Source organism: Dromiciops gliroides, chromosome 2 (genome assembly GCF_019393635.1).
Source record: "Dromiciops gliroides isolate mDroGli1 chromosome 2, mDroGli1.pri, whole genome shotgun sequence".
NCBI lineage: Eukaryota > Metazoa > Chordata > Mammalia > Microbiotheria > Microbiotheriidae > Dromiciops > Dromiciops gliroides.
Window position 1 is genome coordinate 666,822,709 of NC_057862.1, and position 16,206 is coordinate 666,838,914.

A 16,206-nucleotide genomic window follows, 5' to 3' on the forward strand; every position below is an offset into this window, starting at 1 on the left:
AATTAAAGGTTCTACTGAAGTGGACCCTTTGCAAGTGATAACTGGTGTCACATTTTTAGTGCTATGCCCTTAAGACTGAAGAAAGCAATTGCCAAAGTATTGTTAGAGGAGAGAAAATTCTCCTCTGGGCTGTTGACCTACTGTCTTTCCCTATGATCAGAAGGCTGTATACTGTCAAGACCTTGAAGTAAATGTTAGGTTTTCCCTGGTATATCATCCTAGAGAGGAATGATGGAAAAGGAGAAAGTAGGAAAGAACAAAGAAAGGGAGAAAGGAAGATAGAAAGGAAAAAAGGAAGGGAGGGAGAGAGGAAGGAAAAGATGGAGGAAGGAAATAAGTAATAAAGGAAGAAAGAAAAAAGGAAGAAAGGAGGGAGGAAAGAATGAAGGAAAAATGGCAAATATAGATATAGATACGGATTATAGATTATAGGAAGATAGAGGATAGATATAAATATAGATAAATGAATGAAAGGTAGATAAATGAATGAAAGGTAGATTAAAGATACATATATGTGATAGAGAGATTGATAGATATATTGATAGATTATAGATAAATGATAGATATAGATGACAGATAAAGATGATTGATTGATAGATAGATAGACAGACAGACAGATAGACAGAGATGATAGATTGATAAACTATTCAGTGTTCACTATGCTACTATGAGATTATATCATTAAAGGCCCTGAAAGCTGGTAGAGAAGCTCTGACTTGATATGGTAAATCATAGACACCATGGGTTCTTGAGGAGGGGAGTGATATGTAAGAATTTTTGTTGTCTTTTTTCTGTCTTTAATCTTAGTACTTTCCCTCTGAGGTCTGCCCCCCCTTTATCCTGTATTTGTCTTATTTTTCCATAGTTGTTTACATGTCATCTCCCCCATTAAACTGTGGGCTTCTTGAGGGCAAGCACTGTTTTTTTTTGCCTTTCTTTGTATCCCTGGCACTTAACATAGGGCCTGGCACATAGTAGGTGCTTCATGAATGTTTTTTTAACTGGCCAACATGGTGGAAATAGTACTTAAGAAGACTTTGCCATAACTGCACAGAATGGACACAAGAGAGAGCTTTTAGAGTCAGGAAATGTAGATTTCTAGGCAGAGCAGTCCCTGTGGTCCCAGTCCCTTGATCCCATAAAAGTATGAAGTGATGAGGATCTGGACTAGGGTAGTGGCCATAGGAAAAAAAGGTACTCTATGAATGAGATACCTTTCTAATAAAGAATAGTGGGGCAGCTAGGTGGCACAGTAGAGAGAGCACCGGCCCTGGAGTCAGGAGTACCTGAGTTCAAATCCAGCCTCAGACACTTAACACTTACTAGCTGTGTGACCCTGGGCAAGTCACTTAACCCCAATTGCCTCACCAAAAAAAAAAAAAAAGAATAGTGAGGATTTGGTGACTTCTTAGATTTAGGGGATAAAGGAGGGTAATGAATCAAAGTCGACAATGAAATTTAAGGCTTGGGAAAGTGGGATAATGGTGGAACCATTGGCAGAGGCCAGGAAACTGAAGGGGAAAGAGGAGAAGATGGAAGAGTTTGGTTCTGGATGTGATGACTTTGGGATAAATAGTGGGACCTCCAAGTCTAAACTTCCAGGATGCAGATGGAGACAGCCACAGCTCCAAAGTCCCCAGTGGCTGCCAATTGCCTTGAAGAACATTTCTCTAGTGCTTTCAGGTTGGCACAGCCTTTCTGGATGTTATCCCATTTGCTACCACTGAGTAAAGTCCAAATCCCTTTGCTCACATTGTGACTCCCCACCATAGACTCCAGCCATACTCACCTGGAATTCTCCTCCCTTGGGACTTTTGCTCTCACTGTCCAAAAGTCTGGAAGGCATTCCCTCTCTCCATTATCCTGTTGGATTTATCCCTATCCTTGAGCCCAACTCATACGCCACCTCCATGAAGCCTTCTGTGGTTGCTAACACCCCCCACACACACACACACCTACCTAGACCTCGGAATTCACACTTTGTTTTGTGACTCTAATGGGGTCAAGAATAGTTGGATGGGACCGAATTCCTGAACAACAACAACAAATATATTTTGCATGTAATACTGGGTGTTAGAATTATCTGCATTAATATCTTATACCATTACTAGACTATAATCTCTGTAAAGGCAGGGACCCCATTAGATTGTGAGATCCTCAAGGGCAGGGCCTGATCCATAGTTAGGCACTTAATAGGTGGCACAGAGGCTAGAGCATTGGACCTGTGACTGGAAGGCCTGGGTTCAAATTCTGCTTCAGTCACATACTGGCTATGGGACCTTGAGGAAGTCTCTTAAACTCATTCTGCCTCAGTTTCTTCATCTGAAAAATGGGGATAATAACAGCATCTGCCACCTCGGGTTGTGGTGAGGATAAAACGGGATGATGATTAAAAGGCACTTTAGTGACCGTAAAGGGCTATATAAATGCTAGCTATTATCAATGATCATGAACATGACCCTCATTTTTCTCACCTGTAAACTGGGGACATTAATACCCAGAGTATCTTCCTCAAAGGGTTCTCATGAGGCTTAAATGATGTAAGTAAAAGCACTTTGGAAACCTTTAAAGCACTATTTAAATTGAACCTATCATTTTCACATTAAGATAAGAAATTATACAACTATTAATTTACTATGTCATTTATTTTAATAATCTATTGGCTTAACTACTATTTATTTGGGGGGAAAATATCAATTCAAACAAAACCACTCTTTTTACCTAGAATGTTTTTGTTTGTTTGTTTGTTTTTTCTTCTTTCTTTTCTTTTCTTCTTTTTTCTTTTGGCAGGGCAATGGGGATTAAGTGACTTACCCAGGGTCACACAGCTAGAAAGTGTCAAGTGTCTGAGGTCGGATTTGAACTCAGGTCCGCCTGAATCCAAGGTCAGTGCTTTATCTACTGCGCCACCTAGCTGCCCCCCTTACCTAGAATGTTTTTTCTTTTCTTTTCCAGTTTTGACTCAATGATTTCTTGTGTTCTTGCTGATGACGTTTGTGCAGAGAAGTTGAGGTAGACAGGAACATACCCAGCTTGGTCTTGTATTCTGTTCAGCAATCCTCGGGCAACCACAGACTTTAAAGGATAAAATAAAATAGGGATTTTAATAATAAAAATACTTTAAAAAATGGATTGTAAAAATTTTGCACAATAGATAACAAAGTTCTCTACCAGATAAAGGAAATCATCAAATAACTGGTTAGTGAGATGAGCAAGAAAAAGTGAAGGAGCATAGGATTTAAGATATAAAGGGACCTCAGGGCCAACTGGGTCCACTTCTCCCTGTCTGAACTGAGGTTCAGCAAGGTGAAGTGACTTGCCCAGGGTCATAGAGTTGGTGTGTGTTACAGGCAAGATTTGAACTCCAGAGGTCTCTTACCTTGCCAACCCCAGTGGTTCCAGTCAGGAGAACGGGATGTTTGACAGCAAGCAGTTTTTCCATTAGATAACCGTAGCGTACAGTGTCTGTTGTGGGAACAAGCATCTCAAAAAATGGCACATCTCGGTTATACTTGAAGGGAGGGATAATTCGTTCCCAAGGGTCCAGGCGTTTGGTATCATAATCCATATGAATGCTCCACAGATCACCAGAGCTTGGGAGCTAAGGAACAACAATAAACTTAAACCTTAAAAAGGCACATTACTATAAAAATGGGAAGAGAAGTAGATAGTACATCATTGACAGCTTGGTCTAGGCAGGTGAATACTTAGACAAACAGAAAGATACATTTGATGATTTTGACTATATGAGTTTGAAAAGCTTTTTGCATGAACAAAAGTAATGCAACTAAGATGACTGGGAAAAAAATCATTGGATATGTTAGATAAGGGTCTAATATGAATGACATATAGAAAACTAACATATTTAAGAACAAAAACCATTTCCCAATAGATAAGTAGTAAAAGGACATAAACAAATGGTTCTCAAAAGGATTACAAACTAATAAAAACATGAGAGAACATTCCAAATCGTCATTAATAAGAGAAACATAAATCAAAATCATACTCAAATTTTAACTCCTATCTAAAAAACTGGCAAAGATGACAAAAGATGGAAGTACTTCATGCTAGGAGGGATGTGGAAAGACAGGTACACTAATACTTTGTTGATGGAATAGTCACTTGGTTCAACCATTTTGAGAAACAATTTGGAATTTTCCAAAGACAATGACAAAGACTACATCCTCATACTCAGGGATTCTACTTCTAGGCAAATACCCAAATCAGGTCCATGATAAAAAGAAAGATCCCTGTCTGTACCAAAATATTTATATGAGTAGGTTTTATAGTAGCAAAGATAGTGGACAAAGGAACAACCATCTATATAATGACTATGATGTGCCAGGCATTGTGCTAAGTATTTTACAAATATTATTGACTATGATTGGGAACTGGATCAAAGAACTAGAAAAAAAGTAGATGCCCACTGATTGGAAAATGGATAAACAAATTGTGGCACATGAATGTAATGAATTATTACTGTGGCATAAGGAGCAACAAATTCAGAGAAGTATGAGAAGATATATGAACTGATGCAAAGTAAAGGGAGCAAAACAAGGAAAACAACACAGGACTACAAAGGAAATAGAAGGTACAACAACAAAGAATTCAAAGTGAGGATGATGAAACTTATATGAAAAGTTTTTCCATTAGATAACCATAGTGTACAGTATCTGTTGTGGGAACAAGCATTTCAAAAAATGGCACATCTCAGCTATACTTGAAAGTATGGGATAATTCATTCCCAACAGTCCAGGCATTTGGTATGATAATTTATCTGAATACTTATGAAAACTTATGATGATGGAGCTTGTGCCCAAAGAGGTGAGGGACTATGGGTGTGGCACACTGCATATAATGTCAGTCTTTTTTGATGTGTCCATTAGTTTTGAACTTTTTTTTCCTTTTAAAAAGTCTTCATTATAGGGGATTACTCTGGGAGAGGAAGGGGAAGGGGAAGCAGTAGAGTGGAAAATGTAAGGGATAGAAAATCTATTAATACAATTATTTTAAAATAGTTTTTTCAAGCCTATAAATATTTTTGCCATACGTTTTACATGGAAACAAAGGCTATCAAATCAAAAAGGCTCTTTTGAATTCTTTTTCTTTCTTTGAAATAAACATTTGTATCAATTGTGATGGGCAACCACTGTTCTATCTTCTGGCTTTGTAACTACAGTACAAATACCCAGAGCCTGGACTGGGAGAGAAGGCAGAAGAGATAAGAGCGAGGCAAGGGGAACAAGCTACTGGGTAATTTAATGGCAGACCGTCTCCCCCAGTGCCTTTGAAGAAATTAAAACGATTCTGTATTAGTTTATAGTTGATTCTATTCTGCAATTGATCCTATTCTGACCTATTTTGTATGATTGTTAAAGCTAACTTCCTTGAGAGGAGCCCAGGAATTCAGTTTTCCCTCTAAGTTAATTTAGAGGTTTAGTTAAAAGAAAACTATCCCTCATACCTTATCTATCTTTGAAGCCCTACAAGCTAATCTGATGTATTTCCACAAAATATATTGTCTGTCCTTGAATGATTAGGGGAGTTTTTATCTCTTCCAAGGAGACAGCAAGTTTGGTAGTTCTGATCCTTTAGCAAACATGACAAGATGTGGATGGGTCCCATAAAACAATTAATATTCCTTAATTGTCAGGGAGGGGTGGTTACTAGCCCCATGGATGCTAACCTGAGTACTTTAAAATTATCGGTCATATTGATCCCACTGTCATGATGCTGTCTACCCTGTAACCGATCATACTGTCTTCCCCATGTACCCAATTCTGTACTCCTCAAAATTATATTGAAAGTTGGTGAGCCCTACCTCAGGATGTTCAGCCATTGAGAGAGGCCACTGACCCAATTTATTGGTTCCTGCTAGCCTAACTAATAAATTGATAGTGCTTAGACCACTGTCTCTCACTTTATCTTAATTTTCAAACTTAACACTTTTCATGTCTATTTTTTCTGTCTCTGCCTCTCTCTCTCTCTGTCTCTCTTTCTGTCTCTGTCTCTGTTTCTCTTGCTCTCTCTGTGTATGTGTCTGTTTTTCCCATATCAGGGAGGAAGTTCGAACCAAACACCATTCAGGATTCAGGAGACCTCCTACCTCTAAGTTCTTAACTTAGAGCAAGATCCGCCTTCAGTTCCTCAAACAGAGGCAGGACCCTCCCATGATTTAGCCTTTTTGATCTTTTCTTGAAATCCCATGTTGGTAATTGAGAATCACCACATTCTTATTGACTTTATAGCTTTCCTTACCTTGGCCTCTGGAGCATCCTCAAACTGCTGTCTGACATAGGTGTCAAAAGCATCCCAGTAGATTTCAGTCAGGTTTCCACCCACTGACCACAAATAGCAAAATGCAAATGTCTGGCATAGGATGCTGTTTAATTTTCCTTGTTCCTAAAAGACCAAATGGAGTCCTTGAAGACAGTTTATAGATAACCTTTGAAAAGCAGTCAACAATGATGTGCACTTACTAGCTGTGTGACCCTGGGCAAGTCACTTAACTGCTGTGTGCCTCAGTCTTATAAAATAGGGATAAGCCTTCCTGGGTTGTGAAGATCAAATGAGATAATATTTGTAAAGCACATTGCAAACCTTAAGCACTCTATAAATGCTGTTACTTCTGCATAAGCCTGGAAGGACCAGGGATAAATAATTATAGAGTGACAAAATACAGAGGAGAGCCACATTACCTCTGCTGGTGCAAATTAAAAATTCCCTATCTGACCCCTGATTATTTTTACTTTGTCCATAGATCATAAACTTAGAATTGGAAGGGACCTTAGATTCTGTCTAGACTAACCTCTTCTTTTGACAAATGAGGAAGACCGGACCCAGAGATGTTAAATAATTTGCCTACTGTCACACAGTCAAATAGTGCAGAGCCAGGATTCAAACTCAGGTCCTGTGATTACACATTCCACAGTCTCTCCACCGTGCTACACTGTCTTCTCTTAGAATCAATATTAAAGTGACAGTTATGTATCAGATGTTCTATTCAAACATCGTGTCCATTTCATGGAGTGGGACATCAGAGGCCAAAAATAGAAATGACCCACACTTTTAAATGCTTGAGGGTTGACTATTCCCCCCAAGGAGAGTTCCTTGTTTGGTCCTTTAAACATCCAACATCTTCCTCAGCCTGTCTGCAAATCGAGAGATTTATTGAACATCTCCCCTGTGTATGACTGTGCTGAGCTAAAGCTGCACTTATTCACCTACGCTTTCTGGAGACTCTTCCAAGGGTGACCTCGGATTGGACGTGGCTCATAGTAACAGCTCATTTTTATTCTTTGCTTCAAGGTTATGAGGCTCTTTTCTGCCTACAGCCCTGGCGAAGGAGGGTAGTGAAGTAAGATGCTGACTCTGGACCTCACCATCCCCACCCTGGTCCCCTCTTCTTCTCCTCATCACTCTCCTCTCCTCCCTTCTTCAGTGCCCTGTGCAGATTTGTTCAACAAAGGTAATCTCAGAGAGGAGGCACTGGGCAATGGGAGGCAGGATCATAAACTTCAGGAATAAGCCCCTAACCCATTTTCTTAGTGATCACCCCTAAACCATGACTCCCTTTTTGCCCAAATCTTTCAGATGTCAAGATGGCCTTTCCTCGTGGGCTCCTTTATTTGACTTTTCTCTAAAGTCCCTGATTAATTACTATTAATTACAAGCCCCTCACAGTGGCCTTTTCTCTCTCCCCCCTATAAATTTCTGTTGACTTAGATATTACCCTTTTTATATTTTACTTTGTATATGGAAATGATTTTTTCATGTATGTGTGAAATTTATAATTTAAAAAATTAATTATTTCCAATTTATCCTGCATATAGCTTGTTTATATATTGCTGTTTGCATGCTGTCTCTCCCTAGTAGGAGTCCCTCCTTGAGGACAGGGAGTGGCTTTTGCCTTACTCTATATCCTTAGTACTTAGTGCAATGTCTGACAAATAGTAGGCACATACTAAGTGCTTATTAACTAACCACTGCTTAATCCTTTGCATGTTTATTTGCATATTTGACTTTCATGTGCATGGGACTGATTTTCTGCGTGGGATTGCCATTGGTTTAAATAAATATGGGACTCGCCCTGCTTTTGAGGGGGGGGGCTCACTTTTTAGGTTACGAGCAATAGAAATGTCACCAGATTCATCCTCAGACTCCAGCTTAATTTTAGGCACAAGTGATTTCCTATGAGCTGAATAGAAGACTAACACCAATAGTAATAACAGCTCACGTGGGCATATGATGTTACCTTATAAAGATCACAGATAAAGACGAGCAGAAATCAAGGTCACAGAATTTTGGCATCAGGAAAAGCTTTAGATGTCCTCCAGTTATTGCTGTTGCTAGTCCTTCATACTTGAAGAGGACCATGACATCAGGAGGTGATGTCATGACTTAGAGTGAATTGTATTTAAGTGAAGGAAGGCTGTGTGAGGTTACCAACCTCACTGTCTCTTCCAGAGCCATCTGGGTCCAATGGCAAGATATATATCAGGAGGGGCAGCTACATGGTGCAGTGGATAGAGCACCGACCATGGAGTCAGGAGGACCTGAGTTCAAATCCGGCCTCAGACACTTGACACTTACTAGCTGTGTGATCCTGGGCAAGTCACTTAACCCCCATTGCCTCACCCCCCCCCAAAAAGATATACATCAGGAGGACTGAAAATGGCCCCAGATGTTTAAGGCAATGGGGGTTAAGTGACTTGCCCAGGGTCACACAGGTAACACTTCTCTGAGGTGAAATTTGAACTCAGGTCCTCTTGACTCCAGGGCCAGTGCTCTATTCATTGTGCTACGTAGCTGCTCCCTCATCTAGTATAACTCCAGTGAGATAAAGTGGGATGTCCAAGGTATGGTCTATGTAGGGGGTATTTGTTGAATGAATGAGGATTGAAAAAAACCTTAGAAAATGGTGGCATTTTCAGAATTTGCTTCAATGCTTAACCTGTTAAAAGAACCACTGTGTTTCTCCTAGAAGTAAATAGAACCCACATTGTCATCTTAGAGCTCATTTATAATTGTGCATGAAAAAATGCCAGGTCTTCCTGTATAAAAAAGAAAAAATTTCCCCAAGATATAAAAATTATTTCCACTTTGCTAAAATTAAATCCAACATTCATACCATAGTTAAGTCGGGCCCATCTTTCCCAAATAGGAGGGACTCCAATAAACAGCAGAGGGTGGTCACTTTGCTGATGTCCACTTGAGGGATAGCTTGAGCACACTTTTTAGTGACAAACTTTAGGCCTTGTTCCACATAACGCTGAAATAGACTTAATAGATATTCCCATGTTTCGTCATTCATCTAAAATGAAAAAATGAACTTCATAGTGCTAGAAGATATCCATAATAGTGCATTTCATGCATTTACCACTAGGCGGTGCTGTGGAGAGATGCTGAGCCTGGAGTCAGGAAGACCTGAGTTCAAATCCAGCCTCAGACACTCACTAGCTGTGTGAGCCTGGACAAATCACTGCACCTCTTTCTGCCTCAGTTTCTCATCTTTAAAATGGAGATAATAATAACACATACCTCTCTGGATTGTTTTGAAGATTAAGGAGGATAATAATTGTAAAGCACTCGGCACAATGCCGTGCACATGGCTTTTTGTCCATCCTTTGTTTTTGAAGAGGAACAATGACATCACAGGTGATGTTTTGACTTGTGCGTGAATTGGATTTAAGTGAGGCAGAGGAGCAGAAAGTCATCAGCTTCACTCTCTCTCCCAGAGTCACTGGGGTCCAGGGGCAGGACAAGAGTCAAGATAACTGGCAATGGCCAGGGGTGCAGTGGATAACCTTGGCATCTTTAGTGCCTGACCAAGCTCTATGGACGCCACAGTGTTTGCGTCAGCCACCTTCATGGTTGTGGGAACAAATTGTTCTCATCCACCCATTCTTCTGGGGCAAGTCTTTACACGCCTGGGGCAGATACCTCCCTAACTCACCAATGGATTGAAGGCCTGCTGGTTACCCTCAATCTGGTTTAGCCCAGTTTACTGGGGTGTGGTTGCTGTGGATGCTACAGGCGAGAGTTGAGTGAAGGTGCACACCAAAGGTGGGTGAGCAGCCCTGAAGAACACTCAGTAGTGCTCATAGCAGAGGTGCTACATAAGTGTTACATAAATGTTAGCCATTATTATTATTATAATTATAATAATAATAATTATTATTATTATTATTATGAGCTGGTCCAACACTGACTCTGGAGTCAGATCCTTCCTCTGATGCTTACTACTCTTGGACAAGTCATTTAACTTCCATAGGAGTAGAGTTGGAATCCATTGCCTTGAAGGTCCCATCTAGTGACAAATCTATAACCTGAATCCATTCTGTAACTAAATCTTCCCTTTCTCTTGTAGTTGAGGGGCAGAGAAGCTCTGGGTGATGGTGAGGTGGTGCTTCGGCAGGCATGCAGACTTTTGAAAGTGAAAGGTAGACTGAGGCAGATGGGGGGGCAGAATTCTGCTCCCAAGGACAAGACTATCTCTCTTGTGCCCAGGCAGAGCTGTGAGATCTCCTCCAGCAGATGAGTAAGTGAGATCACAGGGATTAAAAAGGTTCCCTCATTAATCCTGTAGTTTTAATAAGCAAGGTTCTATTCAACACAACCAAATGATTAAGTAATACAGAAAGGCACCCAGGTGAGAACATGCTCTCTGCCCCTCTTAGGATGATTAACAGCATAGACTGGGCTAGTACCCAGTTCAGTCGTTTTCTAATCACATCTGACTCTTTATGACCCCATTTGGGATTTTCTTGGCAGAGATACCAGAGTGGTTTGCCATTTCCTTCTCCAGCTCATTTTATAGATGAGGAAACTGGGGCAAACAGAGGTTAAGTGACTTGCCCAGGGTCACACAGCTAGTAAGTATCTGATCCCCCTAAGCACTTGAACAATCTGTTCCTTTCACATTGAGCAGAAGCCAGTGAGTTTGAACTTCTCCCTGATGGAGGACTGGCATATAGATGCCAGCCTAGATGCTAATCCAAATGGGATGACCTGGTTGACAGTTAGGGGGATTGAACAACAGCCCTAGTTTGTGAAAACATGGTGAATGCTTTGATATTCCTATCAGCTTTTGTTCCTTTGATGACTCTAAATGCTTTTCTAAAATAACACATAACACTAACTACCCTGGCCCCCATTTGTCCATTTTCACCTCCCTGGGAGACACATCAAGTCAGCTACATAGCAAATGATGTTGGACAAGTGATTCATTGAAACACAATTCAAAGCCATGAAATGGGAACAGCTGTTGTATGAGGGGGTCCAAGATGATTAACCAGATTGGTGGGGACACACTCACACACCCAAGCAGCTAGAAACTGGCACCAGCCAAGCAAGGGATAGGGGTAAGGGGTGATTGGCAGCCAGTTGTCCTGAGAGCCTGATAGAGAGGAACAGGCAGCTTGGTCTGGATGATACCCACAATACCCTTTGGTGTTCTGTATAAGTTACTATTAGGGGCATGCTCAAACTGGTTTTCGAGATGTAAATGTCAAATATTCAGTGCGAGCATTTACACCTCAGAAATAAAGAAATGTACAAATTAGGGCTTGTTTTACTGTTTTATTGATCGTCTAGACTTCAGAAAGTGATGGAGAATATAAATGATACAGATTCAACTTAAGGGTGTGCTATACAAACTTTCTGGGCGAGGGGAGTGAGCTTCTTGTTAAGCATTTATCAGCACAGCCCTGGTTACTATACACCAGAGGATCGTGGTGAAATGTAACTGGAGGCATCATTGATCCATCAATAATAAGCACTCTATATGCCTCAGGTCAGAGGCAATGACACTGATCCCTAATCCTAACATTCCTAAGAAACTCCTATGCCACAGCAACTCTTCAGAATTTCATTCTGAGGCATGCCCCCAGAAAGGGAAGTGCTTCACACAAGGGGACCACATCCAGACACATTCCTCCCCCCTCACCAGCCCCCCCAAACCCCTAATTACTTTCCACTAGTATAACCTGGTAGTTCTCTCGTGTGAGAATACTGGCTGGCTCTCTTGATCTCATTCAATAAAAGAACCAATCTCATTTCATTGTGTTAGGGAGTGTTCTTGTTGCATGACTGTTTCCTATAAAATCAGAAGGCAGGATTGTGTACCCCTGTGGAGGCCTTCCAAAAATTTATGTGGTATGAGAGGTACTATTTTAAAATGTTTTAAATCGGGGCAGCTAGGTGGCGCAGTGGATAGAGCACAGGCCCTGGAGTCAAGAGTACCTGAGTTCAGGTCCAGCCTCAGACACTTAACACGTACTAGCTGTGTGACCCTGGGCAGGTCACTTGACCCCCCAATTGCCTCACTTAAAAAAAATGTTTTAAATCATTAAGAATCTCAGTAAGACTAAAGGCTTTGCAATAACTAATTCTTGGTCCTATCAGACACTTACTTTATCAGCAAAATTCGACTTCCATGTCAGGACATATGGTAGCCATTTTAGCTCTTCAGGATCCACAAACACCATCCCACAGCGACTGACCGTTGCAGGAGAAGCAACCCTTAGATCTTGTACCTGAGATGGAAAAAAACAAACCCCAGAAAAAGCTATTTATTTTCCAGCCCCTTGTAGTCTTGTTTTATTGGCTAAGGATGAGCCAGTATCAACTTATGAAAAGGCAGAGGAAGGAAGAGAAGAAGTGGTGAGATATGGGGTGAAAAAAGAAATCTGAAGAAAAGACTATAGGAGGGAACAGGAAAAGTCCCACCACACCTAGATTTCATGGAGGTCTAACTGGCCTAAACCATGTCTGTCTTTCTGCCTCTTTGGCCCATGTGTACTACAGACATAACACTGTATGTGCGAGAGGCATAGGCATGGGGATGGGGACAGGATGGAGGCCACAGTGGGACCTGAGTGAAGCCAGGATGTGAACTCGGAGGGCAAGAGGAAGAACATAAGCAGAAGTGAGCTGTGGCAAGAACAGAGAAGGTGAATGAGCAGCTCCACCTCAGAGGCCTGGGGAAATAGCCTTATCAAAGCAAAAGATGTTTGGTCTGCTCTGGCTAGAAGGACCATTGACAATGCCTTCACTTCTCCCTGCTTGCCTCAGTTTCCTCATCTGTAAAAATGAGCCAGAGAAGGAAATGGCCAACCACTCTAGTATCTCTGCCACAGAAATCCCAAGTAGGGTCACAGAAAGTCAGACATGACTGAAAAAGGACAAAAGAACAACCTCCCATGACACCCTCCCTCTCACCAGGCCATGTCGCCCCCCAAGTTGGTTGATTAGTTCTCTTTTGCCATAGAAGGCACATACTGTGGGGCTACCATGTGAGGCTATGCTCCAATCAGCACCATCAATACTCTACAGATGGGCTGGAGGGCATCCAGGGAGGATGCCCAGGAAGGGCAGCCAGGATGGTGAGGGACGTTAAGTCTGTGCCACAGGTAGGTCAGCTAGAGGAAATGGCTGCAAATCCTCCTTCCCTGCAAGTCATCACAAAAAATCTGGAAGACCCCAAGTTGGCTTTTTTTTTTGAGGTGGTTCTTGCTTCTGTATAGGTTAGGTTAGAAGGCCTGGAACCTGTCTTCCTGTTCTATGATCCTGTGATGTAATACTGTCCAGACCCTAAGAAAATAGAGTTATGCACGCTGGGACAGTCCATGGCACATGGATAGGTTTAACTGTTAGCTATCCCTGCTAAGGGAACCAAGTGAGGCTTAGGGGGAGGGGGAAATTGTGCCCAGTGTACATAGCCTGGTATTCAAATGGATGAATTAATGAAGGAACAAAGCATTTATTGAGGACTAACTATGGACTGTACTAAGCACCGTGGAGACAAATAGAACTGTAGGACCGACCCTATACTCAAGGAGATTCCATCTTACTTGGGGAGACCATACATAGGGAAGGTTTCAGCTGTAAATCGGCTGCAAAAGTCCCATGATCCTTCAGGCACGGTGGCCAAACAGATGGTGATGTCTCTTCTCCAAGGTCAGATCCTCCAAGGGGTCTCCTCTGCCCTGGTGGTCTGCTTCTGCTTTCTTTACTCCTTTTGACTGCGAACACTCGTGTTCTTGATCTGGACTCAGATGTACTATCTGTATCCTTGGCCTTCTTGTCTGCTGGCAGCACCAGCTGCACCCCAGAGGCTGATCTCCAAGTTTCTAATCCCAGTCTGGTAAAAACTGGCCCTGATTCCTTCCTGGGACCACACCCTCACTTAGATCCACCTTCCCCTGTCACATAACAGGCCAGGCGATGTTTAGCAAGTCAGTCAACAGGGATTCGTCCGTTCTTTGTCCCAGGCACTGTTATGTGTTAAGTGACAGGGATACAATGAGAAGCAAAAACCACCCCTGCCTAACAGAGGAGACAACATGCAAATAACTGTGTATATACATGAGGTAGAGAGTAAAGGGAAGGTCGTCATTGCTGGATTGTAAAGTGAGTGGTGGAGTGTCGAGCATCAGAGTGGAAAGGTTAGAAGAAGCCAAGTTATGAAGAGCTTTAAATACCAGACAGAGAAGAAACAAGCTGTTTGAAGATTAGAGGAAAAGACAGATCAGTGGAATCACAGAATATTCAACCAGCATTATCCTAACCTAACTAATATCATCAGCCCAAAGTAATGAAACGGGCGTACTTTACCTCAAACATCATGTGGATGTAAGGGGTGAGTTTAATTCTTTCACTATTGGCCAAACAAAGCATCTTATTATCATCCAAAACGGTGTTCATGTTTTCAATCCAAAGGGCGTCCACCGGCCCATCGCTAACGATCCATTTGTGGTCTTCTGAAGTATCATTCACCGCTGCTCGGACGCTTAGTGCCATCAGGCCGTCTTTCCACTCCAAGGTTAAATTGTTCACTTCTCCATACAGCTCACCCATTGTGATGGACTTTGGATTCAGAATGTATGTCTTGACTGGCTGGTAAAAGTAATTTTGGATTCCCATTCTATGCAACACCCCCAAGGTTTCGGCGAGAATTTGGTAAACTGTGGTCTTTCCACCTCCCGTTGGCCCAACAAGCATGACGCCGTGTCTTACAAGCATGGTTTCGTAGAACTGTATAACTTTGTGAACCATACAGGGTTCGGGCTGCAGCTTTTGTCCAACCATGACTTCTATAATTGTCGACTGCAGAATACCATAATCGTGTTCCGGAATGAGGACTCCGGGGAAAAGATCAGAAATAATTCCGCTGGCAAGAAAAACAAAGAAACAACATTTTAGCCAATTAGAAAACATGGTTACCTCCTTGGATACTTGAATATTTATTTTTATTTCTTATTTTTCTATTCTATTTTCACATTTTAACATTCAAATGGTTGAAAAGAATCTTTTTTCTCACTGGTCTCTTTTTTGCCTGAACTCTTGCTTTGAAATACAAAACTGCTATGAGTGTATAGCTATGTGTAATCTGGCACTTACAACATATCATGCTATTTGGTATTATTTATGTATTCGTTTTATCTTTCCAACAAGATTGTAAACTCCTTAAGGGAGTGACAATATTTGTCTGTATCTCACAGTGTCTCCTTAAGTGATGAATGCACAGTAGATGGTGAATAATACCCTGCTGTTAGAGGAGACCAGGTTACCATATTGGGGTCAGAGAAAACATCCTTGCACACACTGATATTCTCATAAAAGAGAAGAGGACCTCCTTCATCATGTTAGCACATCACAGGAATATAGGTCTCTATTTTTCTTTAGGAGATTGTCAGTCAGGCCACGCTACAATAAACTCACAACGACCTCTCAAGTCATACACAAGCTTTCTGGATTCTAAAGTAGAAAAACAGAAAATAAAAACCATCCCAACAGTGTTGTCCCGCTCTGAGACTCTTCCTTATGATTGGTCTAGTCCTACATCTCTCAGTCGGAGATTTCCACCAGTGAGTCAGTGGTATAGCACTCAAGCTCTTGAGAGATGTAGGGCCAGATATTGAGATATGAGAGTCATCTGCATCTGGATGATAATTGAACCTAAGGAAGCTGATTTGCTCACCAAGAGAGACAGTAAAGATATTAAAGAAGAGAACTTTCAGAGGGTGATACTGGGTAGAGTGGATAGAGTGGATAGAGTCAGAGTTTTGAAGACCTGAATTCAAATCCTGCCTCTTACATACTGCCTATGTGACCTTAGGTGAGATTCTAACCTCCCAGGAAACCTGCTATATTGCAAAACAGTTACCATCTACCATCTTGGGAGTTCCCTACCTCAGGAAAATT

At 41.6% G+C, this 16,206-nt stretch overlaps 1 protein-coding gene across 1 annotated transcript in view; it reads right to left on the bottom strand.

The window, feature by feature from the left end:
- Positions 1 to 16,206, bottom strand: part of DNAH6 (dynein axonemal heavy chain 6) — a 211,021-nt gene that overhangs the window by 111,974 nt on the left and 82,841 nt on the right. Inside the window, exons 33-38 of the mRNA XM_043981262.1 lie at positions 14,617 to 15,172; positions 12,414 to 12,536; positions 9,131 to 9,313; positions 6,259 to 6,402; positions 3,380 to 3,601; positions 2,928 to 3,075 (exon numbers count right to left, since the gene is read on the bottom strand). Of these exons, the coding sequence (XP_043837197.1) occupies positions 2,928 to 3,075; positions 3,380 to 3,601; positions 6,259 to 6,402; positions 9,131 to 9,313; positions 12,414 to 12,536; positions 14,617 to 15,172 (1,376 nt within the window). The remainder of the gene's footprint in view (positions 1 to 2,927; positions 3,076 to 3,379; positions 3,602 to 6,258; positions 6,403 to 9,130; positions 9,314 to 12,413; positions 12,537 to 14,616; positions 15,173 to 16,206) is intronic.